Below are 24,763 nucleotides of genomic sequence, written 5' to 3' on the forward strand. Positions count from 1 at the left end.
TCTGCCCAGACATCTGCCTCCCTCTGTGCAAGCAGCAAGCTTCTCCTTCCTCCCTTATCAGCCCCAAATAGCTGTGGGGTGATGTATTGTTTTCCCTCCTCAAACAAATGACATCAGGAGAAGGAAACAGGCATTTTTGTTGTTTTTTTCTGGCATGAAGGACCATCAGCAAGATCTCTGCAGCAGTTTCCGTGCCAGATGTCCATATCCTCTTTGCACCAGCTAATGCCTCCTTAGCTGGCTGCTTTTGAGTAATAGATGGCATCGGTGCCCTTCCTCTCCTCCCTGGGGCTTTATGGTCCATATCCAGGAGGCCGAAGGAGGTCCCGGGTGAAATCAGATCCGGCTGGAGTAGGAGGATCTGGCTTGAGGCCATGGACACAGACGAGGAATACACAGGGGAGCGCTGGGGCTCGCTCCGTGCTCAGGACAGTGGAAAACAACTGGGCCACCTGCACGTGGGGCTTGTTCTTCAGCCTCATAGAATCAGAGTCACAGAATGATTTGGGTTAGAAAGGACCTTAAGATCATCCAGTTCCAACCCCAGAAACCCTCCAGCCCCCATTCCCAAATCTGAAGGTCTTTCAGCCCAGGTGAGTGAGCATCACTGAGGAGGTAGGGTTGAACGTGACCAAAATTGGCCATCACAGTCCCTTTACCACCTCATGCCCCACATCCCTCCACTTCCCTTGGAAATGAATCCTTGTGGTAAGGGATGGGCTGTGAAGGCATCACCTGAGGTGCATTGGCACCCTTCTGGGCTCGATGAGGCACAGCTTGGTGTCACCCATGGTGGGGCAGTGGCCCACATCAGGGTGGCTGTGGCAGGACCCCCAAGCTGGGCTCATCCACCTGGTTCAGAGGCATTTCTTGCCCTCCAGGAGTGATCCTGGGACCCCCTTGCCCCTGTGTGGCTGCACCATGCCCCTGGTAAGGGTCCGTGGTCTCTGCCACCAGGGCAAGCTCCAGTACCAGCACCCCTGGGATGCAGGAATGGGGCTCCAGGCTGATCTCAGGGGGAGGCAGCTCTCTGGGGTCCCTAGATGAGGGGCAGTTGGATGCAGTGGGGGTGACTGACCTCAGTGCTGGGCAGGTGGGATCCAGCCCTGGTCCCAGTCCTCATCCCACCCATATTCCCTTGAAGGGGCGTTCCTGCCACAGTCCCACTCATGTTCCCATCCTTGTAGGGGGGGCTTCTATCCTAGCCCTAACCCCCAGCGCCGGTGGGGGGGTATTCGATCCCAGTTCCAGCCCCGATCCCATTCATGCTCCCATCCCTGGACAGGGAGCTCCTGTCGAAGCCCTAATCCCATGCTCCCATCCCTGGGGGAGGAAGGGGAGAGTGCTGGGGCTCCTGCCCCGGTTCCACCCCCTGGTAAGGGGGGGTGTCTGTCCCCTGTCCCAGTCCTGATCCCATCCACGGCCACATCCCCGGACCGGGACTCTTGCCCCGATCCCATCCCCGGAGAGGGGGGGGCGGTGCCAGCCCCGTTCCCAACCCCTGGAAGGGCGGTGCTGTCCCGGTCCTGCCCCGGTCCTGCCCCGTTCCCAGCCCCGGGGCGGGCGGTGCAGCCCCGCGCCCGGCCCCTGTCCCACTGCCGGGTTCACACGCGGTGGCAGCGGTCTCGGAGGGCAGCGGGACCGGTCGGACCGAGCCCCGGGCATGGAGCTGCCTCCGCCGCCCGCCTGAGCGGAGCGATCGGCACCGAGCGGCCCGGCCCGGAACCTCCCGGTGAGTGGGGTACCGGGGGTGGGGGGGTACCGGGGGTTAGGGGTGCGTGTCCTGCCCGTCGGGACGGGACCCGGGGTGCGGATGTGGGAATGCGGGTTGGGGACGCACACACGCACCCTTGTGCACACGGATGGGGGGACACTACAACTGCCCCAAAACTGCCCCAAACTGCCCCAAACTGTCCCCAAACCGGGGTGTTTGGAGCAGCAGCGGGCAGCGAGCCCCCAGCATGGGCCGGAGCTGACATGGAGCACTCAGGGAAGTCTCTTCGGCTCCTTTTGCTCCTCTTTTCCTGAATGATTTGATTGTTGGTGCATTAATCCCCAATAATCTCTTTTGCCACTCGGTTTCTCCCTTCCCGGGGGAATTGGCTGGTTCGTTGTCAGGGATTTCCTGTACACACCTTGGAGCTGACTCCTCGCTTTACTCCAGCTTGTGTTTTTCCACCTTGTTGCATGCAGGGGTCCCTGTGTAATTTATTTAGAGGTGTTTCAGTCCACACCGGGATCAGTGAGACTCTGGCTTCAACCCCTTTGACTCCTTTTAATAACTCCTAACCCCAAAACCACCTTCTTCCCCGGAGCTGAGCACTTGGTGGCATCACCCCAAGGAGCAGCTTAAAGGGTGAAACATCTTATTTCTCTTTCTGCTCCAGTTTTCTTATCAGCCTATTGCAAAACCCATTTGGCAACCCGCTGCCTTCCTGTGCGCAAGGCACGGAGCAGCCAAACCCACTCCTGGGGGACGGTGCCCCTGGCACAAGGCTTGTTGCTAGCAAAATTAGGTCCTTTCATTAATGCCTTGAGTTCCTTTTCCTCATTTATACCCCACCAAAGGGAGCTTTGGCCTTCAGCTGATGGGTTACAGAGCTCCAATGCAAAGGGGGAGCCCTTAAATATGCCATTGAGCCCCAAATCGTGGCTGCATCCTGGTGCTTAGTGGGTTATAAACCCCCCCAAAAGGGTATTTGACTGTCCTGGCACCAAGTGGCTTTACCCTGTCCCTGCCCAATGTGATCCTTATCTCTGGTTATTGACATAAAGCCAAAGCCATGAATAGTTTGCTGGCAGCGGAGCGTGCTGCCGGCCACGCCGTCATCCCTTCCTAAAGCAACATCCCCTGTTAAAGCCTTAACAGCAACCGGTCCATGAAACAAAGACCCATGGGATGCTCCTTATGGAGGGTTGTTGCCCACATTATCCCCCAAATTCTACCCTATCTGGGGTTTTATGGGGTTTGGTGCTGCTTTGGCTTCCTAGTAACTGCTGGTGCCGTGGTGGAGCCTGATAATTGTGTTATCCCCAGTCTCGGATGCTGGTTATCTCCCTGATGGGTTTGGTTTTGCTGGGAGAATGGTGGTGTTGGTGGGTGGCTCCCTCGGTTTGGGCAGGAGGCTGTTAGGTCTTTGTGGAAATGTTAATTCTCTCAGATATAGGGTTTGTAGGGTGAAATAGTTACCAAAAATAGGTGATTGATTCACCAGAAACTGGTCCCATGTTCTTCTTTCAGTCCGACCATTGCTTCCTTTGGTGAGCACCAGAAAGTCATGGAAGGTGAAAGCAAAGTCAAATTCTTGGTATGAAAAGCAGCACAGGGCTCCTTTCTAACTCCAGTAAGCCTAAAGGATGTGAGCACCCCATTTTCCCCCTCAGATAGATGAAATCAAAGTTTAGAGGATCAAATAGGATCTGTCCCCAAGCCCATAGGATGCTGCAAGGTCTCCCGAGGGGCAGGTGATGCAGGGGAAAACACAAAGGGAACATCACCTTTGCTGTAGCAGGAAGGGAAATGTAAATGAAAGGATTAAATATTGGCCGTGGTGATACTTACTTCCAGTAGGATCCATCACCAGAGACCTTCCATGCTGGGAATCAAGTTGGGTTCAACCACATGAAGGAAGCTTTAGTTATGCATAAGCACCGATGGGTTTAATGCGATTATCTAATTTGCTTTAAAGCCACAGCTTTGGTTAATCCAGATAGATTTCCCGTGGTGTGGATGAAGACAGGAGGTTTTGGTACCATTTGGGAAGCGGAGGCTCGAAGCGGGGTTGAATCATGGAGGGATTTAGGGAGTTTCTTGGGGGAAAAACAGAAATTCCAAGAAAAAAGTCATTTGGCTCAAAGTGAAACATTTTATTTGACCTACGAACAGGCAGAAAGTTCTTTTTAAGTAAAAGTCGTTATCTCTCTTCTCCAAACTCTATGTTCCTTTTTTAGCTTGGATCAAGTTACCGAAAACCCTTTAAGAAACCGAAACTCCCCCAGAAAAATGCCTTTAATGGAGAAAAATGCAGCTCTGCTGCTCCGCAGCCTGTGGGCAGGAGGGGAAACTGAGGCACGGGGCTGCTTCATGGAGCAGCTCCATTTCTGCACCTCCGAGGTGCTTTTATAGGGAAAAGAAGGAAAACACAGATTATTTGCAAGCTTATTTTGGGAGGAATGAGGGTTTCTGGTTATTTTGGGGATGGAGAAGGGGGCAGATCCATGAGCGATAAAGTAGGGGCAATGCCTGGGGCTACAGTAAAGAGATGTGTGAAGCCCCTTATGCTGCTTAAAACTTGCTTTTGGAAATGCATCTTGGAGGTGTTTTGCCTTGGGATCACTGAAGAGCGATGCGGATGGTGGGATCGGGACACTGGGCATGCCCTCAGCCCACGCTGGTGGCCGGAGCCAGCCTGGAGGATAAAGACACTGAAGGTCAGAGCAGCAGAAAGGAGCCAAATGAAAAGGGCAGCTGAAACCCAAGCAGTTTGGCCAGGCTCAAATGTCAGCCTGGTCCCATCTCACGTCTCCCAATCAGACAGGCTCAGCAGCATCCAAACGCGCCGTCTGTTTGCTTTTGGTTGTGGAAGGTTTCAACCACGATCCCAAAGGAGAGGAAAATGGTGCCAGGTCATTTGCTTCCCAGTGCCTCGGGTAGTTCCTGATCCAGGGGGAGGATTTTGATGAGTCTACTGAATGCCTGTAAATTAGGGCAGAGAAAACATCATCTCCTTGTGTCTGTTGTAAAGGAGCTGGTGGGGAAGATGCAGTAACTGGATGGTGGTTTTGACCTCCAGTGTGCAATGATGAGAGCTGTGGTTGCAGTTGGAGCATGGGTTTGATTTCCCAGCGCTTCACACCGGCAGGACAAAGGTCTGCGTCCGTGAGGTCCTACTGGTACACTAATCTATCTTTCTGATGTCCCCAACATCAGAAGGACATGGAGCTGCTGGAACAAGTCCAGAGGAAGCTATTGGGATGATCGGGGGTTGGAACAGCTCCCATATGGAGACAGGCTGAGAACATTGGGGCTGTTCAGCCTGGAGAAGAGAATCTGCGTGGAGACCTCAGAGCAGCTTCCAGTGTCTGAAGGGGGCTCCAAGGATGCTGGAGAGGGACCTTCATCAGGGACTGGAGCGATAGGACAAGGGGTGATGGGTTCAAACTGAAACAAAGGAGATTTAGTTTATATCTAAGGCAGAAGTTGTTCCCTGTGAGGGTGCTGAGGCGCTGGCACAGACTTTTCCCAGAGAAGCTGTGGCTGCCCCATCCCTGGCAGTGTTCAAGGCCAGGTTGGACACAAGGGGCTTGGAGCAACCTGCTCTAGTGGAAGATGTCCCTGCCCTTCAGGGGCAGGGAGTTGGAACTGGATGATCTTAAGATCCTTTCCAACCCAAACCATTCTATGATTCTATGATTATATTATTCTAATCCACACGAAGTATTTGGGGAGGTCAATTAAACCTCATCAGTCCCCCCATGAAAACACATTCATCGCTGCCACGATTTGGTTGCACTTTGCTTTCATGACTTTACTAGCAGGTTCCCAAGCACTAAACTCCACAGGATGGATGGTGACCACTGGGATGGCACTGAGAATGCTGAAAAATGAGGCAGAAACCAGGATTAAAGCCCTTTACTTGGAGATTCAGTGTCCAGCACGTGATCCCCCTGTGCTGGCCCTAAGTGCTACCCATCCCTCAGCTGCCCATGACCTTCTCTGATGACAGCCCCCTGCTTCCTTATACTGACTCATCTAAATATCCCTGGTAGATACTGTTACTGGAGCTGTTTAGGGATGCTGGCATCACATGCACATGCCTGTGGGTACATCCACTTGAGGACACGTGGCTGGTGGGATTACGGCACTGATCTACTTGGACTCCTCTCATTGCAGGGCTCCTCTCCCACGCTGTCTTCATCCACTACAGATGATGGTACCTGTTATCTGGGGGGAAAAAAACCCCTGTATCCTATAGGATAAACAGTTTCAAGGCCATGCTATAAAGAGATAGTCCAACTGATGCAACCAGGTTCATCCAAACCCAACACATGGGCCAGCATGGAGGAAGCTGGTTGGGGCGATGCACAAGTAGCTGGAGGGCACCTATAAAGCTGTCCATGGTCACCTGCGTTCAACACCAGAGACAAAACCCTCCTGCCATGACCCTGGGAAGGCCAGTGAAGCAGATGCAAGTGGTCCCCACTGAACCATCACGGTGGGTTTGCTTTTGGTAGTCATAGAGGTACTTATCCTTCTTGGCATCCTCTGGGATCGCTGTTGCTTTCTCCCTCCCCTCATTGGTGCTCAATGCATCATGTAAAAGAGCTGTGTTTGTGCCACCCAGCCCGTAGGCAGAGGCGAGGGCAGCTGCCAGCTCTTGTGCCTTCACATGCCTTGGCCCTGTCCTCTTCCAGCTCACTCATTGCAGATGCAGCAGCGACGGGGTAAGGGGGTGGACTGCAGCCACCCTGACAGACACAGCAGGTTTTGTCCAGTGATTCCAGGCAAAAACAGGGAAAAAAGCTAAAAAGAAAGAAAGGCTTTTGCATTTCCAGAAGGAAAAGGAGGGAGAGCACAACAAGGACAAGGCTGCTTTGTGAGAGGAGTTTTGTCACTGTAATTACTCTGTTTGCTCTGTAATTAGCTCTGTTTGCTCCTTGTCCTGAAGATGGAGATGTGCATCTTGGCACATCCATAGCCATAGCATGACCCGTGCTGCCCTGCACACCAGAGGAGATTCCCCACCTTGGCTTTATGGATGGGTTTCAAATGCCTTGTTGGGTTTTCTAGCTGGGGTTGCTGGTGGGCTGGAAGATGGGGTGATCTTGCCCCCATCGGTGCTTCAGAGCTGGGTGACGGGCTGTGTTCAGGGAACAGAGGAGACGCAGATGTAAAGGCATGGAGAAACCACATGCAAGGCTGAAGTCTGGAGCTCTGTAACTTTCCTGCACCCTTTAGGGCATCTTGTGTGGCTTCTCTTGGTCACTGTGGCCTGCCCAACCCGTCTAATCATCTGCCAAGCCTGTGGCAACCTCTGTGTCATTGGCCACAGATCTGCAAATCTCAGAGGGAAGGAAGAAACTGGGGAGAAAAGCAGCTGGAAAGTGTTTTCCCATCTGCCCCAGCACTCTCAACCCTCTCCATCCGCAGGGACAACCCCATTGCTGAGGACTTGAGGGAAGCAGGATAAAGAGTGATGAGTCCAAAGCTGAGTGATGGGACAGGGCAAGATCAGTCCTGGCTCCTCATGTTCCTCATAGAGAGGTTCCTAAAGATGTATTTGGGTTTTGCAGATGTTGCAGATTAGTCAGGGCCTGAGCGTGCGTGTGGTTTCTACCCACGTCCTTGGGAAGCATGAGCCGCAGCCAACGCTGCCTGTGGTCTGCTCCGAGGGGAAAAGCAGCCAAATGGGGGAACCATCATCAGCGATTGTGTCCATGGCACATTTGGACAGGTTGTTTGATCCAGTCCTTGGAGCAAGGATGGAGCTATCCCAATGTGATGGGCTGGAGGCATCACTTCACCCCTTCTCCATCAGCTATGAGTTGTCAAGGTGCTTTTTAGTGCCATAGTGCTTTGGTTTGGTGAGAGATCATCCAGGTTGGCAACTTCTAGGAGACCCTCACTACTTCCTTCCCTGCAGGATCTGAATTGGAGGTAGGTGCAGGATAGCTCTGGGTCAAAGCAATGCTTGTTTGCAAGAAGGAGCATGCCCATGGATCCGACAGCGTGGTGGCACCAGGTTAGAGCTGCACTATTTAGCTGAGGAGGCTGATATTGCTCTTTTCCACCTAAAATCATGGTGGGATTTGGGTCAGGGCACATCCCACACACTCATTCAAAGGGCACCGTTACTCAAAGCTCTTCTCCTGCAGTAGCTCCTGCTCTCTAAGCTCATGCACTGGATTCATCTCCCTGTAACCCCATTCCCATGGGCTCCCTGGGACAGGGAACAGCAGTGACGTTAAACCAGCTCCTTTGACTGCAAGGGAGGCAAATGCCCTTTAATTTGATTCCTGGCTGATGGGTTTGCTGAGCTCAGATCATGTGTCAGCTGGGTCATGGGCTGTCCCAATGCACAAAAGGGCCCTTGTCCCTCCTGACAGACACTGCCAGACTCTGTGTGCCTGCAGAGACTCTTCTGAGTCCATTTTTCTTGTCTCAATTGGTCGTTTCTGTGCCTAAACCAGCTTTGCACAAGCATGGACAGACTTACTGGTGGTGTTGATGCTGGAGGAGCACATCTCAAGGCCAGAAAGCAGAACTAGTGAGGTGGCCACCATCAACCCAACACCAAACCTATTAAAATCCCATCATCATCATCATCATCATCACCATCATCAACATCATCAACATCATCATCAACATCATCATCATCAACAACTAAGCCAGGCAGAGCCCGTGTGATGGAGAACATGCTTCCTTTGGTATGAAGACAGGCTGAGAACATTGGGGCTGTTGAGCCTGGAGAAGAGAAGCTGCGTGGAGACCTCAGAGCAGCTTCCAGTGCCTGAAGCGGGGTACAAGGATGCTGGGGAGGGACTCTTCATCAGGGACTGGAATGATAGGACAAGAGGTGATGGGTTCAAACTGAAACAGGGGAAGTTCAGGTTAGATATAAGGCAGAAGTTCTTCCCTGTGAGGGTGCTGAGGCGTTGGCACAAGTTGGCAAAAGAAGTGGTAAATGCTCCATGTATTACAGCATGGTGGTGCTGGAGTTTTCTCATCTAATCCACCTCTTCCAGGGACTCCCTACTTCCATGTCCTTACCTCCTTACCTTCAGGTTTAGATGGAGCTGAGGAACAATTCCTTCCCCAAAGGGTGCTCAGGCATTGGAACAGGCTGCCCAGGGCAGGGCTGGAGTCACCGGCCCTGCAAGTGTTCACAGCCCGTGTAGCCGAGGCCTCAGTGCCATGGGTTAGTGGTGGCCTTGGCAGTGCTGGGGAGCGGTTGGACTGGATGAGCTTAAAGGTCTTTTCCACCCTGGTTGATTCTATGATTCTATGATTCTATGTCCTTACAGCCTCTTTGTTTCCCCCTCAGGGCAATGGCGGACCTAACAACTCCTTCGGCCTGGACCAGTCTCATCAACAGCTCCTTGGACCCAAGCATCGCAGATGACAACGGCTACAAATGCATATTTGATGAGGACTTCAAGTATGTCCTGCTGCCCGTCTCCTACGGCATTGTGTGTGTGGTGGGGCTCTTTCTCAACCTGCTGTCCCTCTACCTCTTCATCTTCAGGATCAAGACCTGGAATGCCTCCACCACGTACATGTTTAACCTGGCCGTATCTGACACGCTCTACGTGGTGTCCCTACCCCTCTTGGTGTATTATTATGCCATGGAGGACAACTGGCCTTTCAGCGTGGGCTTGTGTAAGATAGTCCGCTTCTTGTTTTACACCAACCTCTACTGCAGCATCCTTTTCCTCCTCTGCATCAGCATCCATCGATTCCTGGGTATCTGCTTCCCGCTGAAGTCACTGCAGTGGGGACATGTCCGGTATGCCCGGAGGGTGTCAGTCATCGTGTGGGTCGTGACTGTCGTGTGCCAGTCTCCTGTGCTCTTCTTTGTCACCACCAGCGTGAACCGTGACGCCATCACCTGCCATGACACATCCAGCAAAGACCTCTTTGGCCAGTTTGTCATTTACAGTTCGGTGATGCTGGTGCTGCTCTTCTGCATCCCTTTCCTCATCATCATCATCTGCTACTGCCTCATGGCCCGGAGGCTGCTGCAGCCCACACGGGGGATGTCCCGTTTATCCCGATCCAAAAAGAAGTCGGTCAAGATGATTATTATTGTCTTGATGGTCTTCATCGTTTGTTTTCTTCCTTTCCATGTCACTCGTACCTTGTACTACTCCTTCCGGAGCTGGGACTTGAGCTGTCAGACCCTCAATGCCATCAATTTAGCCTATAAGTTGACTCGTCCCCTCGCTAGCACCAATAGCTGCTTGGACCCTATATTGTATTTCTTAGTAGGACAACGATTCATGAAGTTTGCAGGCAGCAAGGTGCCAGGGAAGCCTCCAAATGAAATGGCACTGGGCATCGTGCCCAACAGTCAGCTGGAAAACAGCAATGACACCGACACGTTGTCCAAGGATGTGAAATCCTAGCTCTGCTCCAGCACGGCCAGCACCATCTCCATGACAGAAGGGTTTATCCCAGGTGAAGGGAAGTTCAGGGCCCAAGGCTTTTGGTGGTTGTGGTGCCTTGGCTTGCACACACTTCACCGTGGTCTGTGTTTAAACACACTCCTCTGCTTGTTGCTGTTTCAAATGTATTCTTTCAGGAAGATGCTGCTGTGGTTAAACACACAAACCCCATATCTCCCTTTTCATCCAAGCCTGCCTCTTTGTCTAACACTGAATAGCATCTCTCCACCAGTGAGGTTGGGTGACTTCTATCACGGTGGCCAAATCTGCCCAAAGATAATCACTCCCTGAATCTCTTAGATCATTTTCTAAAGCAGAAACGTTGTGTGCAAAAGGTCCCCCCAAAGAAATCCATCTGCCTTTCTCCAGATTCCCTGGCACAGAGGCAGCAGGGAATCTGTGCCTTGGCAAAAGAGGAAAGGCTTTTAGTTGATGAGGAGAGTCAGCTGAGGTTCTGCTGAACAGGTCCATGAAAAAGTCAAGTGCAAATGCAGTGGGAAAGGGTCTCCCACAGCTTTGCACCCCTGCAGAAATGCTTTCTCAGCTTCAAGCTTCGGCATCTGCTGGCAGAGCAGGGAGGGGACTCCTATCTCCTGTCCAAGGGCTGGCTTCCCATTAGAAAGGGTGCTGGTGGACCTTCCATCCCACTGGAGTTTACTGGTAGCATCAAGCAGGTCCCTTGTAGGTTTCTCCAGTTGGGTCAACATCTTCCAAAAGACCCGTTAGTGCTTCCCAACAGTGACATTCACCCTTGAAAAGCTTTTAGGAATCCATAGCTTCCTTTTAGCTGCCTACTTTGATAATCATCTCCAGCTCATTAAAATATAGGTGAGCTCTTCATGCCTTGTTTTTAACTCCCTTACTACTGACTTATTTTTCCAGTAAAGAAACAAAGACCATTGGTCACCCCCTTGGCTGATGCTGCCACATCCTTATTGCTAGAGGTGACAGCCCTCTGTGACCTTTAGCAGCTTGGTGGGACCCAAAATGCTGCCCAGATGCCACTGTCTGTTCTCCCCATAATCCTAGTACTCCACTGGAGCCAGTCAGCGTATCCCTTACTGACAGTGTTGACCTTCCCTGGGTTTAGGAGCCATGCCAATAAACATGGTGCTAAGCTTAACCCCAGTCCTGTCTGGATTTGGCCTTGCATCCCCCATCATCAAAGTAAACTGGAGAAAATACCCACAAAACACTTCACCAGAAGGTCCACTTGGTCTTTCCCTCTGTAATTATCATAGAATCATAGAATCATAGAATAGTTACGGTTGGAAAGGACCTTAAGATCATCTAGTTCCAACCCCCCTGCCCAGGTCCATGGGTTCCTTGCCCAGCCTTGCCACAAGGATGCTGATTCCTCACCCCCAAACTGAAAATTGCTTGTTCTGCTTCTTGTAAGAGCAGCCCTGGCTCTATTTTAGGATTAGGCAAACCTTTGATCCTGGTTTAGACCAATTCCTCAGACCTCTTCATAGTTTCTCCCATCCCTCCTTCTTTTGAAGTGGTTTGGTGGTGATAAAGAGACACTGCGACATAGTCAGAGTTCAGACAAGGGTGATTGGGACCAGTCAGGGTTAAATGGGGGGTTCCTGTGGTCCCAGCTTGGTGGAGCCATGGTCCTCTGGAGGGCTCCTGTCCCAACCAACAATGTCCCAACCACAGGAGGCAAAGGAGGGGATTATCTCAGCTCTGGGCACATCAGCAAACTAAAATAGGACATTTGTAGTGTGGTTCATCTCATCCTTGAGAGGATAGGGTTGGGTTAAGATAGGGCTCGCACTGTGACAGCACCTAATTCCCTGTGCCTGTGAAGGGATCTTTATGGGAAGGGTCATGGCATAGTCACTGAGGCGAGACATACTTGGAAGAAATGAATTCAGCTGGAGCTCTGAGCTGGTACAAACATTACTCCAGGCCAGGTCTTGCCTGGTCTCCTTCCCATGCCGAAAAGCAGCATGAGCACCAAGTTACGTGCTCTGAATAACTCAACTAAAATGAGCTCAAAGGCCCACCAGGGGCGTCCCTCTGCGATGCTGAGATCCTGATCCTGCCCAAGCTGGTGGCAGAGCGGTTGGAGAGGTACCAACTGGAAATGTATATATATTGTTTGTTTGTTTGTAAAAGCACTAACTTATACTGAAAAAAAAAAAAGGTGGGTTTTGTGACAATGACTGTACATTTTTATTTTTGTAACATGTAAACACCTCAGATTTCTTATAGTAAATAAATTTATTTCTACTATGAGAACTCCTCAGCCATCCCCACTGATATGTGAAGAAGAGGGAATGCTGGGAATAGAAACTGGGTTGTTGAATGGCATAGATGTGTTTCAGGCTCTGGATACAGCTGTCCACAGCTCAGATTCCTTCCTTATTGTCCCAAAGCTGATTTCTCCATCAAGTTAGTTTACACCTGATCTCATAGGATCCCAGACTGGTTTGGGTCAATGGGACCTTAAAGCTCCTCCAGTTCCAGCCCCCTGCCACGGGCAGGGACACCTTCCACTAGAGCAGGTTGCTCCAAGCCCCTGTGTCCAACCTGGCCTTGAACACTGCCAGGGATGGGGCAGCCACAGCTTCTCTGGGAAAAGTCTGTGCCAGCGCCTCAGCACCCTCACAGGGAAGAGCTTCTGCCTTAGATCCAACCTGAACTTCCCCTGTTTCAGTTTGAACCCATCACCCCTTGTCCTATCGCTCCAGTCCCTGATGAAGGTCCCTCCCCAGCATCCTTGTAGCCCCCTTCAGACACTGGAAGCTGCTCTGAGGTCTCCACGCAGCTTCTCTTCTCCAGGCTGAACAGCCCCAATGTTCTCAGCCTGTCTCCGTACGGGAGCTGCTCCAGCCCCTGATCATCCTCGTGGCCTCCTCTGGACTTGCTCCAACAGCTCCACGTCCTTATGTAGGGGACACCAGAACTGCACATTCCCAGCAATGTCTTTAAGATGCAGACACAGTAAGTGCCCGTCGCCCTGTGGTACGTGACAGAAGCACTTCGTAATCCCCTGCACCATGGGTGAAAGCTCCTCTTTGGTTTCCCTATTAAAGCCCTTTCTAGCCATTAAAGTTGCAAAAACATAAAGATAAAGCCAAAGAAGTGAATGCAAGCCCCAAAATTCCTAAATTAGACATCCTAAATTACACTGTCTGAAAAACCCTCTTGATGTTCAGCCCAGGTTTTGGAGTCCATCCCTGGGATGAATGCCATGTGGATGCAGGGCTCGCATGTGAATAGCTTTAACTCACGGGTGACATCCAAGTTTTCCTTGCAATGACTACTCTGTGGCAGCACTGACTTGTGTGACTCACTCAAACCCAAGAATGAGAATGAAGCAAGAGTAATACCCATTGACGGGGGATGCAGAGGTCGTGCAGTTACTGCAGAGAAACAAACAAACAAAAAAGAAAACCCCAAACCCTCTTATTCTAAATATCTCTTGGCACTGGGAGCAGGAAGAGACGATTCCGAGATTGATGGTTTCCTGCCAAGCAAATGAATCTGCCACGTGGGCTGGAGGGATGCACGCTTCTGCTAGAGCTTCCCAGCGTCCAAGTTGAGGCTTTTCCTTCCGGACCATGCCTTTCTAGGATGCAGACCCCTAATCTAGAAGAGGAAGGCAGTGGGTCATGTTGTTACTGGAAGCCACTTGGAACAGAATCATAGAATCACAGAATCAACCAGGGTGGAAAAGACCTTTAAGCTCATCCAGTCCAACCACTCCCCAGCACTGCCAAGGCCACCACTAACCCATGGCACTGAGGCCTCGGCTACACGGGCTGTGAACACTTGCAGGGCCGGTGACTCCAGCCCTGCCCTGGGCAGCCTGTTCCAATGCCTGAGCACCCTTTGGGGAAGGAATTGTTCCTCAGCTCCATCTAAACCTGCCCTGGGGCAGCTTGAGGCCATTTCCTCTTGTCCCATCCCTTGTTCCTTGGGAGCAGAGACCAGCCCCCTCCTGGCTCCATCCTCCTGTCAGGCAGTTGCAGAGAGCGAGAAGGTCCCCCCTGAGCCTTCTCTTCTCCAGACTAAACCTCCCCAGGTCCCTCAGCCGTTCCTCATCACACTTGTGCTCCAGGCCCTGCACCAGCTCCGGGGCCCTTCTCTGGCCCCGCTCCAGCACCTCAATGTCTCTCTTGCAGTGAGGGGCCCAGAACTGACACAGGATTCGAGGTGCAGCCTCACCAGTGCCCAGCGCAGGGGGACAGTCCCTGCCCTGGCCCTGCTGCCACACTGGTGCTGAGCCAGGCCAGGATGCTGGTGGCTTCTTGGCTGCCTTGGCACAAGCTGCTCATGTTCAGCTCCAACAATCAGCACCCCCAGGTCCTGCTCCACGAGCAGTTTCCAGCCACAATTCCCCAAGCCTGGAGCATTGCAGGAGGTTGTTGTGATACAAATATCCACTTCTTTTTCAAGTAGTGAGTTCTGGCTTCGTTTTTCTTCTGATTTTCCTCCATGGGGCTTGATTTTCTATAGAATAAGTCTGTCTGTTCCTCCAAGTAATTTCTGATCTAGTTGGCCAGTTCAATAGAGGGATAAAGTCTTTCCACTATTGAGTTTCACAGAAAACAGCTTACCATGCAAAGGAGAAAGAGCCAAAGAACCCTCACTGGACAGCTCAACCTTTATATTAGACACCAGAGAAGCCCCACCTGCTTCCCCCATGCTCCAGCCTGCGGGTGGCTTGGCAAGGTGTCCATCGCACCATCAATGATGAGTGAGAAAAGGTGACAGATGGTGCCCCAAAACCAACCAGGAGACCAACACTGCACTCAAACAAAGGGAGGAGATTCCCAAATCCCATAGATTAATCATATTATTGCAGAAATTCCCAAAGTGGATGGGCCAAGGCAGCATCTGCTTTGGAAGAATCCAAACCAGTGGGTGTTGGAAACAACCCGCCAATCACTCAGCTTTGTGAGGAGTTTATTTTAAGGCTTCCATGGGTTTAATACCAATATTTGCAGACTCTTCGGCAAATAAATGCTCAGGAAAGACAGAAAGCTGAAAATGCCCTTTTCTTTTTTGATTTCTCCCTAAATTCCTGCAATTTTAAGCACTGGCTTAAAACACCAGCATATTAGTACGTGTTTTAGGGAGCAGTCCCACTGGGAATGCGGACATCCACATGTATATAAGCACATATACGCCCACAAAGCATCCTTGCTGTGCTCCAGGAGAGGAGAAGGGATTGAGCCCTCATGCCTCAGCCCTGCCTGGTGTCTGCCCTCCCAAGGGCATGGGAAAGCATCCAAACCAGCCCTCTGCACCCCAAAACATCCTAATTTATACAATAGCAACTCTTTGAATCCTCCCAGCGAGCTGAAAGCTGCCTGATTGTGGCTCATCACCCATGAGATGAGCTGTAAGGTCTCAGCTTCGTGTTGGAGGCTCCCACCTTTACAGCAAAGGATGTGCTGAAGCAGCACCCCCCCACACCACATCTGCCTGGATGGGTTTTGCAGCCCCATTTAATGCTGCTGGTGACAACATGTCACAACCCCAAATCCAAATATCACAACTCCAAATCGTAGGGGAGCCCTGAAATGCCTCAAACCACCAAGATCCCATCCTTGGACTTTGAAAGGAAGGGCAGGGGGTTTCCAGTTGAGATCCCAGCCAGTGGGATGACCAGTGGGAGGCCTTGGAGGGTGGTGGAAGAGGCATGGAAGGCTGTGGTCCCCATAGTGCAAAAATCATGATGTGCTGATGCTTAATAGAGAAACCATTCAGCTGCACAGGCTGAACCCTGCTGCAGCAGAGTCCTCTGCTGGTGCCAACGGGATGTGGCAGCAAGGGGTCCCCACGTCCACTCCAGGGGAAAATGGGGTCCCCCATAGGAGCACCAACAATGCCCTAGGAACATACTGGGACCACACCAAGGGATGGGAGCAGAGTCCCAAGATAGCAGTGGGAACACAGGGATGCCAAAAGCAGGTCCCTGTGTCCATGCTGGGATTTCCAGCCAGGAACACAGGGCCACTCAAGGCAGTGTCCAGCTCTTCAGGACCACTCAAGGCAGTGCCCAGCTTTTCATGACCACTCAAGGCAGTGTCCTGCTTTTCATCCATGGGACTTTCCAGGAAAAGGAGATGTTTTCTATGTGCTTTGAAGTTCCCCTTGCATGAGCTGCAGCCTCTCCTCCCATGACCCGTGGTTTTAAGGGCAAGGAAAGAGCCTGGTCACCATCTGTGCTTCATCCAGACAATGCTCCATCTCTGTCCTTGCCTACACATAAAGGCTCGATGTTTGTTTAACATCCTTTCATCCTTTTCTCATCCAAACTGGGGCAAGTGCATTGGAAACTGGCTGGCCACCATTGGGAAAAGAGCCCAAGTACAAACCAAAGTGCATGGATGTAGGTGGTGGCCGTTTGGGACCTTAGTATGTGTCCTTCATGATGGGGATTTGCCACCATCTCTGCATTTGGAAATGGGTTTATTTTGGAAGGATGTCCCTGATCAACCATTCACCTGGGCTGTGAACCTCTGCAAAACCTCATCCATTGCTGGACCAGTCATCAGATTGGAGAAGGACTTGGGGGTGTTGGGTGAGGAGAAGCTCCCCATGACCCGGCTTCAGTGTGTGCTTGAGCCCAGAACCCCCCCGTGTGCTGGGCTGCACCCCCAGAGCGTGAGCAGCAGCTCAGGGAGGGGATCCTGCCCCTCTGCTGCGCTCTGGGGAGACCCCCCTGCAGTCCTGATCCAGCTCTGTCCTGGAGAGGGGCTTTGGACAAGGGCCTGTAGGGACAGGCCAAGGGGAATGGCTTTAACCTGCCAGAGGGGAGATTGAGATGAGCTCTGAGGCAGAAGCTCTTCCCTGTGAGGGTGCTGAGGCGCTGGCACAGACTTTTCCCAGAGAAGCTGTGGCTGCCCCATCCCTGGCAGTGTTCAAGGCCAGGTTGGACACAGGGGCTTGGAGCAACCTGCTCTAGTAGAAGGTGTCCCTGCCCATGGCAGGGGGTTGGAGCTGGATGAGATTTAAGGCCCCTTCCAACCCAAACCAGTCCATGATTCATGATTCAATCCTGGTCCACTGAGCACTCCTGCAATGCCATTAGTGAGGCTGGGAGCCCAGCATCAGGATGTGGGATGCAAGCAAAGTGCTAGCAGTTGTCTGCAAACCTCCTCTGCAAAGATGCAAGAGGATGTGATGTCTTCCTTAAGACCCTTGTTAGGTGAACAGCTCCATCACTCCCAGCCGGATGCGGTTCTTCTCCTCCTCCTCCTCCTCCTCCTTCATGACTGAGCGCATTTTGCAGCCCGGCAGCAGGATAAGATACTACTTGGGTGCCAACACAGCCTGTTTGCATATAGGGTGTGGGTGCAATGCCCCAGCAGAGTGGTGGTTCCTCATGGCCTGTTGAACGGGTCCATCTAGTCCCAGATGAGCAAACGGGCCTGAGCACCTTGGGATGGGATTGCAAAGCTGGTCCTTCACTCCTGGGGGTGGCCAGCTCTTGGGTATGATCCCGTCACTGCTCAATGCAATTTGGAAGGCTGCACGAAGGGGAAGGTGCTCAGGGGATGACCACGTTGGGTTAACATTGCTTCTGGTCCTCTTTGGGCAAAGGATTCAACGACCTCAGCCTTTACACTAGGAGAAAGGGATGTTTCTCTGGCTTTCACTGTGCACCCCAGACCCTACTACATGTCCTTGTCCCTCTGTGTAGGACCAATGATCACAAGGAGAGGATGCATTTCCTACTGTACGTGTCCACATGGATACGTACCCCACCTGAGTGGACCTCCAAGCATCAGTGAAGGGCACAGACCAGCTGCCCCTCTGCCAGCCCTATGGGAAACCAGGGGACCTACTCTGGCAGAGAGGTGGCATTGGTGGCACTCCAATTGGGGTAGCTGCCTTGGGCCCATCAAGGCAGGATCAGACAGGATCTAGGGAAAGGATCCATGGAGGTCTTCAGTCCAACCCCTGCTCAGAACAGGAATAGCCCCAAAAATCAAGAGCATCCTGAACATGACAGCTCCTCCAGAGCTGCATCTCAAGGAGGTCCATGGGTACATGACCCAGAAATGCCTTTTCCTCTCCACTGCCTCTCAAGAAAGCCTTTCTGGCCAGATGGGAGATGTCAAATGACACACAAAGAGCCTCCACAGCACTTCCAGGGCCCTGTGCTCGTCAAGATGCCAATATGCCAATGTTTTACCCCTCCAGCATCCTCCCAGGATTGGCTCGTGGGGCTGAGCCTTAAAAATAACCCACCGGGGGCAGCGGGTGGGTGGCATCGCTGTCACCACACTGTCACTAACGTCAGCTTTCCCAATCCCATCTGCACGCCGGTGCCGGCCACGAATCCCATCTGGCATGCGCGAAGGCATCCGAGAAACCACAGGGGGTTTGCCAAGGAAGCATCAAAAGCCCTGGAGCAGCCTCTCTGCTGGTGCCTCCCCATCTGCTCTTCATTAGGCAAATGAGCTGTGGGTTCCTGGTTGGGTGGTCTGGGCTTGGGGACCCCTTTGTGGTTGGCTCCTGGTGCTGGGGAAAGTGGGAATCTCAGGGATTGTGGGCCTGGATCAAGCAGCAGCCACAATGGATGATGCTCCTGCCAGGGCTGTGGGCAGTGGTGAGTGCCCATGTCCCATGGCTCCGGTTCTAGCTTGTGATTAAATATCCCACTGTCCTGAGCCTCATCCAGACTTTCTGGGATCATTTCCTAGAAATTCATCATCCCTTCCCAGGCAATACTTCCCAGATGTTGCAATCCATCTCTGTGTTCTGGCATCTGGCCTGACACCTTCTAGCATCGAAATCCCATCCCCATCTCCAAATTACTTCCATTTTCGTCCCAGTTAGCAAAGGACTCTGAGTTATGGTACCTCCTCAGGCATCTCCAGAAGGCAGCTGGGTTGGAAGATGATGGAAAAACACATTTGTAGCTGCTGTTCTTCCTTTGGTTGCCCGTAGATGGAGGAAGAGAGCTTCACCCCTTTGGGTTCCCTGCTTCAGCGACCTGCTAATGAGGTTCTGTGGTGGTTTTGGGCTCTCCTCCTCCCTACTTTGGATCATCAAATGCTTGGTTTGGGTGATTTAATGCCTCTCCTAGGAAACGCGTTGGCCATGACCTGTACAAGAACCTGAACCTGCTACCTGATGCCATGTGAACCCACAAGGAAGAGGTGAAACAGCAGCGAATGCAGCTCCTGGCTATGGCTGTGCTGCTCCATGAGACAATCCAGGACCCTGTGAGGACCTTCTTTACTATGAGGGTGCTGAGGTGCTGGCACAGGGTGCCCAGAGAAGCTGTGGCTGCCCCATCCCTGGCAGTGTTCAAGGCCAGGTTGGACACAAGGGCTTGGAGCAACCTGCTCTAGTGGAAGGTGTCCTTGCCCGTGGCAGAGGGTTGGAAGTGGATGAGCTTTAAGGTCCCAACCCAAACCATTCTATGGTTGATTCTATGACCCATTTTCTGGGTACACATCCCACAGGGTTACTCCTTCTCCATTTCCCACATCCAACCCACTGGAGGGCATCCCAAAAAAGAGCTACTTTGGAGGAGACATGGTCCAAACCACATCAACGATAGTGCAATGATTAACCTGGTCATCTGCAGCTCAGGGGCATGGATGTGGCCAAAGACATCCAAAGAGGCTGAGTCAGTCCAGGTGAGCACCACAGGGGGCTGGGGATTGATAGAGAGAAAGTTTTACTCTGAAGAGTTGTTCTGCTGCTCAGAGACTGAAGTTAATTGAGGGTGGAGGCCTTTCTTTTTGGGGGGGAGAGGGGAATAACCCAACCCCCAGAACACATCATAATTTATGGACATTTTTACTTTTTTCTTCCAAAATGCAGTGGTTTGTTTGGGAAGTGCAGAAGGATTCCTCTTCCCCTTTTCCTGATGCAAAGCACTTAACTTTTCACTTCCAAAAGACACTTTTTCAACACACATATTTTTTTCATAGAACCCCAGCCTGGTTTGGGTTGGAAGGGCACTTAGACCTCATCCAGTTCCAAGCCCCTGCCACAGGCAGGGACACCTTCCACTAGACCAGGTTGCTCCAAGCTCATTCTCATCCCTGACAGGCCCTTGTCCAAAGCCCCTCTCCAGCTTTCCTGGAGCCCCTTTAGGCACTGGAGCTGCTCTAAGGTGTCCCCTTCAGGAGCCTTCTCTTCTCCAGGTTGCCCCAGCCCAGCTCTCTCAGCCTGGCTCCAGAGCAGAGCTGCTCCAGCCCTCGCAGCAGCTCCGGGGCCTCCTCTGGCCTCGCTCCAGCAGCTCCACGTCCCTCTTGTGCTGCTGCCCCAGAGCTGGGTCAGGACTGCAGGGGGGGTCTCCCCAGAGCGCAGCAGAGGGGCAGGATCCCCTCCCTGACCTGCTGCTCACGCTCTGGGGGTGCAGCCCAGCACACGGGGGGGTTCTGGGCTCAAGCACACACTGAAGCCGGGTCATGGGGAGCTTCTCCTCACCCAACACCCCCAAGTCCTTCTCCTCAGGAGGACCCAGCTAATCAAAATAGACAAGAGTTAAAAACCCCAACAGAAACTATTCTCTTTGACCTTCCTTTGACCGGAATCATGTTTTCCTCCCAAATTTTGATTCAACCACCCAGTTGTACAATGCTCCTACCTCAGCCCCGCCACTTTGTGGGTTTAGTGCAGCCGTGGGTTAATGGGATGATTGTGAAACTGGTGGATGCACGTTTGACGTCGAGCCTGTGTGGGAGGAGGGATCAGTTCGAAGCCTGTAAGAAACCCCATTTACTTGTAAAAGAGCAAGACAAAGACTTTGTTGCTTTGCTGCAGATAAAACATTCACAAAAGCAGGGAGAGACAAAACAATCCTTTTCCAGTAAGAGCAAATGTTTACCCTGTACCATGCAAACTGAGCCCAGGTAATCTCAGGTTTAATGACATGGTTTAATACCACCCAAAAGAGCCTCTTTTGTGTTTTGTATTGTCATCCGGAGATGTCCTACCCGCCGGGGGATTTCCTGTGGGTATCTGAAGACATCCTGGTAACAGCAGTGACACTTCTTAAACACATTGTGAAACATGTGTTGTGTATAAATATATATCTGTTTTTTTAAGTGTGTTGTGCTTATTTATATATTTTTATATGTATATATTTACATAAGCCCCAGTGCCTCATCGCTGGCAGAGGCCACTTGGAAAGGGACAAGGGGAAAGGAATGAGCAATGTGATACCTGCTCGTCCTGGTTTTGGTTGGGGTTAAAGCACGGCACTGCTCGGAAGCACGCCCTGCTTTTGTGGCTGCAGGATTCTGTGAGGTGGAGGAGGGGTTGGTGTGCTCCATAATCTCCATGAAAATTCCCTGCCTTGGAAACTTTCCCATTTGTATCACCTCCATGCATCACCCTGCCTCCTCCAGGTAGGACAGAGGGTGGGTGATGGAGTGGTTGTCACCTCCAAGCTCCATGTCTTGGTGATGGCAATCTGGGTCTTCAACAGGTCTTTTACATCCATAAGGAGATGAATAATTACTGTGGGAGATCTTCATCCCACCCCTCTTGGGGCTCATGACAGCTCCAGCCCATCTCCCTGTGGGACAGCAGGACAGGGACAGCTCAATGGAGATGCTGGCACCTCCTCCATGTGATTCAGCACAATGAATTTCATTCAACACCAGGAATCTCTGCAGCTCTTCACTGTGGGCTTTGGTTCCTGCTATCTCAGTTTTCAGCTTTTAGTGCGTTGTTCCCCAAAATCTTCCATGCACGTTCAAGCAGTGTTTGCTTTCAGCTTGCCATGTCCATCACCTCTCCAATGCCTCCCCCTTTGGACATGGCATGGACCTTCTGCAGGAGATTTTCTTTCTTCTAATGACATTTCTCACCCTGCTGTTTAGCTCTGGCTGCCCTGGGGAACCTTTTTATGGCCTTTTTTGAATGAATGCTTTGCATTTGCATCCCCAGTCTGCTTCCACTCCCTCTGCAAACATTTCATCCTGGTGTTCAGCTGCTTTAATCTGAGGAGCTTCCTCATTTCTCTGTGATTTCCCTTTTTGCAGTTCAACAATGCAGTAGTAGCCTTTTTCTTTCCCCTTTCACTGCAAATACTTTACAGTCATTGAACCTCCTCTGCTAAATCCATCCTACTTGCTAACCGTGGTCATGTAGAGGCTTAGCCTGTGCCAACTCAAACCCATCAAGATAATGCCCAAGCATAGTTAACCCTATAGGTTGGCCATACAGCTGTCCTTCAAGGGTAGAGCACACACTCAGGGTTAGACCAGGAAGGACTTCAGGACCTGAGAGATTTAAAGGCTTTTGCAGAGGTTGAATCATTAGATATAAGGCAGAAGTTCTTCCCTGTGAGGGTGCTGAGGCGCTGGCACAGACTTTTCCCAGAGAAGCTGTGGCTGCCCCATCCCTGGCAGTGTTCAAGGCCAGGTTGGACACAGGGGCTTGGAGCAACCTGCTCTAGTGGAAGATGTCCCTGCCCATGGCAGGGGGTTGGAGCTGGAGGAGCTTTAAGGTCCCTTCCAACCCAAACCATTCTGGGATTCTATGATTCTATGCAGAGTTGTGGACCTCTGCATGAAAAAGCCCAGAGCATCCTGCAGCTGATACATCCAAAGCACCAGCTCTACTTGTGACTCAATAAGAGATGGAATTATATTGTTTTGAAAGCAAATATTGTTGCAGAAAATGCTCTTTTTCAGATCTATCATGATCTAGGCCAGGGTCCACAGAATCTCACCACCATCTTCCTAGGTCAAAGTTGGGGAAGATAGTGAGAGCTGGACTGGTCACCTGGAGGGACCCTCCCTGATACACACAAGGTTCTGGAACACCCAGACCTAGTGGGAAACAAATGGTGCTTCACACAGGAGCACGTTTCCATGGACATTTCCAGTCTGGAGCCGACGTTTTTGCCCTGTAGATACAGTGCGGTCACCCTGCCCTCAGACCACGCGCCTCCAGGGACAAGCTCTCCAGACCTCTGCTCCAGCCAGCAGGCTCCGGGCAGGCAGTGACATTCCCGACACGTAGCCTCAGCCTAATTAGTCTAAGAGGAATATTTGTTCTGGCTTTGCCCAGAGCACCTGGATGTGGGCCAGGACGTTTTAACTTCCCAGCCTGAGCCCCGCAGAGTCAATGGTCAGACTGCTGCAGCACAATAAAAGTGTTGCCCTGACCGTGTCCATGACAGCTTGGCTGCTCAGAGCTCAGCAGCAGCACCAGGACCTCGTGCATGGTTGCTATAGAAGAAGAGGAAAAGCTAAGGAGAAGCATCCTCAGCCTCTGGTGGTGCATGATCTACAAAATGACTTGGCTTGGTGGTGTATCTGCAGCCCTAAGCCAAGTTATAGCCCTCTTTTTCCAGGAAGCACAGCGCACAACCCCTTGCCTGGCTGAGAATACATCAACAGATAAAAATCCCCCCAAGATATCCACATGGATAGTGTTCAAGGCGAGGTTGGATGGGGCTTGGAGCAATCTGGTCTAGTGGAAGGTGTCTCCTCAGACACAAACCCCTTTCTTAACCACTTGCTTTTTAACTTCATGGAGAACAGAGGATGGGAACATCTCCTTTCCCCCCTAAATACCATTCCCTGCCATCATCTTGCTCTGTGTGGCCTGAGGTTTTGAATGTAATCCAGAGAGAAAGCACAACTGGAAACTCCCCAGGGCACAGAGGGAAGGAGGATGGAGAGGGAATGATTTTTGATCTCTGTGAGGTGGCTCTTTCCCTCTGGCTGTGGAAGCCACAGCGACCACCAGGACACGAAGCCCAGGGCGGGCTGACCCAGTGGCTCATATCTTACCAAGCTTTGCCCCTCAAGCAAGGTCACCACAGATACAGAGTTGGCAAGAGGCTGAAGTGATGTGCCTGAGGTTTTAGAGTGGCAGAGGGGTCCCTGATCCAGCATCTTAACAGTCAGACCATGGGCAACCAGCGGAAGGAGAACAAGGACTGGGGGATCTCTGGCTTGCTGGTGAGGGACAGGGGGACAGGTAGCCACTTGCCTTATGGCAATGCCCAGTTCATGTGCTCCCTGTGGAGCTGGAGAAGCTAAAAGCTTAATCACAAGTGATCCTCTGAGGTCTAAGAGGGGTTTCTCCCTGTCTTGTCCCCCACAGAGGGATCATTGAGGGTCTGACTCCTTCCTCTTTCACATGCTGGTGGGAACAACACCATTTCTGAGCTTTCCACCTTCCTTTAGGTGTGATCAAATGGCTCAGATGTAATTTATCACATAGAACCACACTCCAGTGTGCTGATGAACCCCCTTTTTCTTAGACAAGCCACCGTCAGGCCTCTCCAAAACCAAACACCACTGCCTTCAGGAACACAAGAGCTTTCAATGCACATTCAATTATTGGGTTCTCTCTCTTTATCTTCTCATCCCAGAGTTTTTCCTGTATTTTTAGGCATCCCTTGTCCTCACAGGGGCCAGAAAGTTGAAACTTCATGAACCAGCACATCCCAGTCTGCGAAGTGGGACAAGCCCACCAAAGCCAGCAGCTCCTGTTCACCCTCTGGATGGATACCTAACGATAGAGATGCCAGTGAAGCACCAGCTCTGCTTCTTTCCAAGCTCCTTGCTGGGCACAGCAGGGATTCCTGATCCATATTTCATCTCCACTTCTCTGGCATCGTGTTCCAAGCACAAACACACTGAAA

General features: G+C 51.7%; 1 protein-coding gene across 1 annotated transcript; it reads left to right on the plus strand.

Annotated features, from left to right (window-relative positions):
• Positions 1-1,613: 1,613 nt before the first annotated feature.
• Positions 1,614-12,411, plus strand: P2RY2 (purinergic receptor P2Y2). Its single transcript, XM_030475790.1, has 2 exons — positions 1,614-1,732; positions 9,045-12,411. Exon 2 carries the CDS (start codon positions 9,049-9,051, stop codon positions 10,123-10,125), a length of 1,077 nt encoding a protein of 358 aa, XP_030331650.1. The 5' UTR covers positions 1,614-1,732; positions 9,045-9,048; the 3' UTR covers positions 10,126-12,411.
• The last annotated feature ends 12,352 nt before the right edge of the window (positions 12,412-24,763 follow it).

The sequence above is a fragment of the Strigops habroptila genome, chromosome 2 (genome assembly GCF_004027225.2).
Source record: "Strigops habroptila isolate Jane chromosome 2, bStrHab1.2.pri, whole genome shotgun sequence".
In the NCBI taxonomy this organism is placed as follows: domain Eukaryota; kingdom Metazoa; phylum Chordata; class Aves; order Psittaciformes; family Psittacidae; genus Strigops; species Strigops habroptila.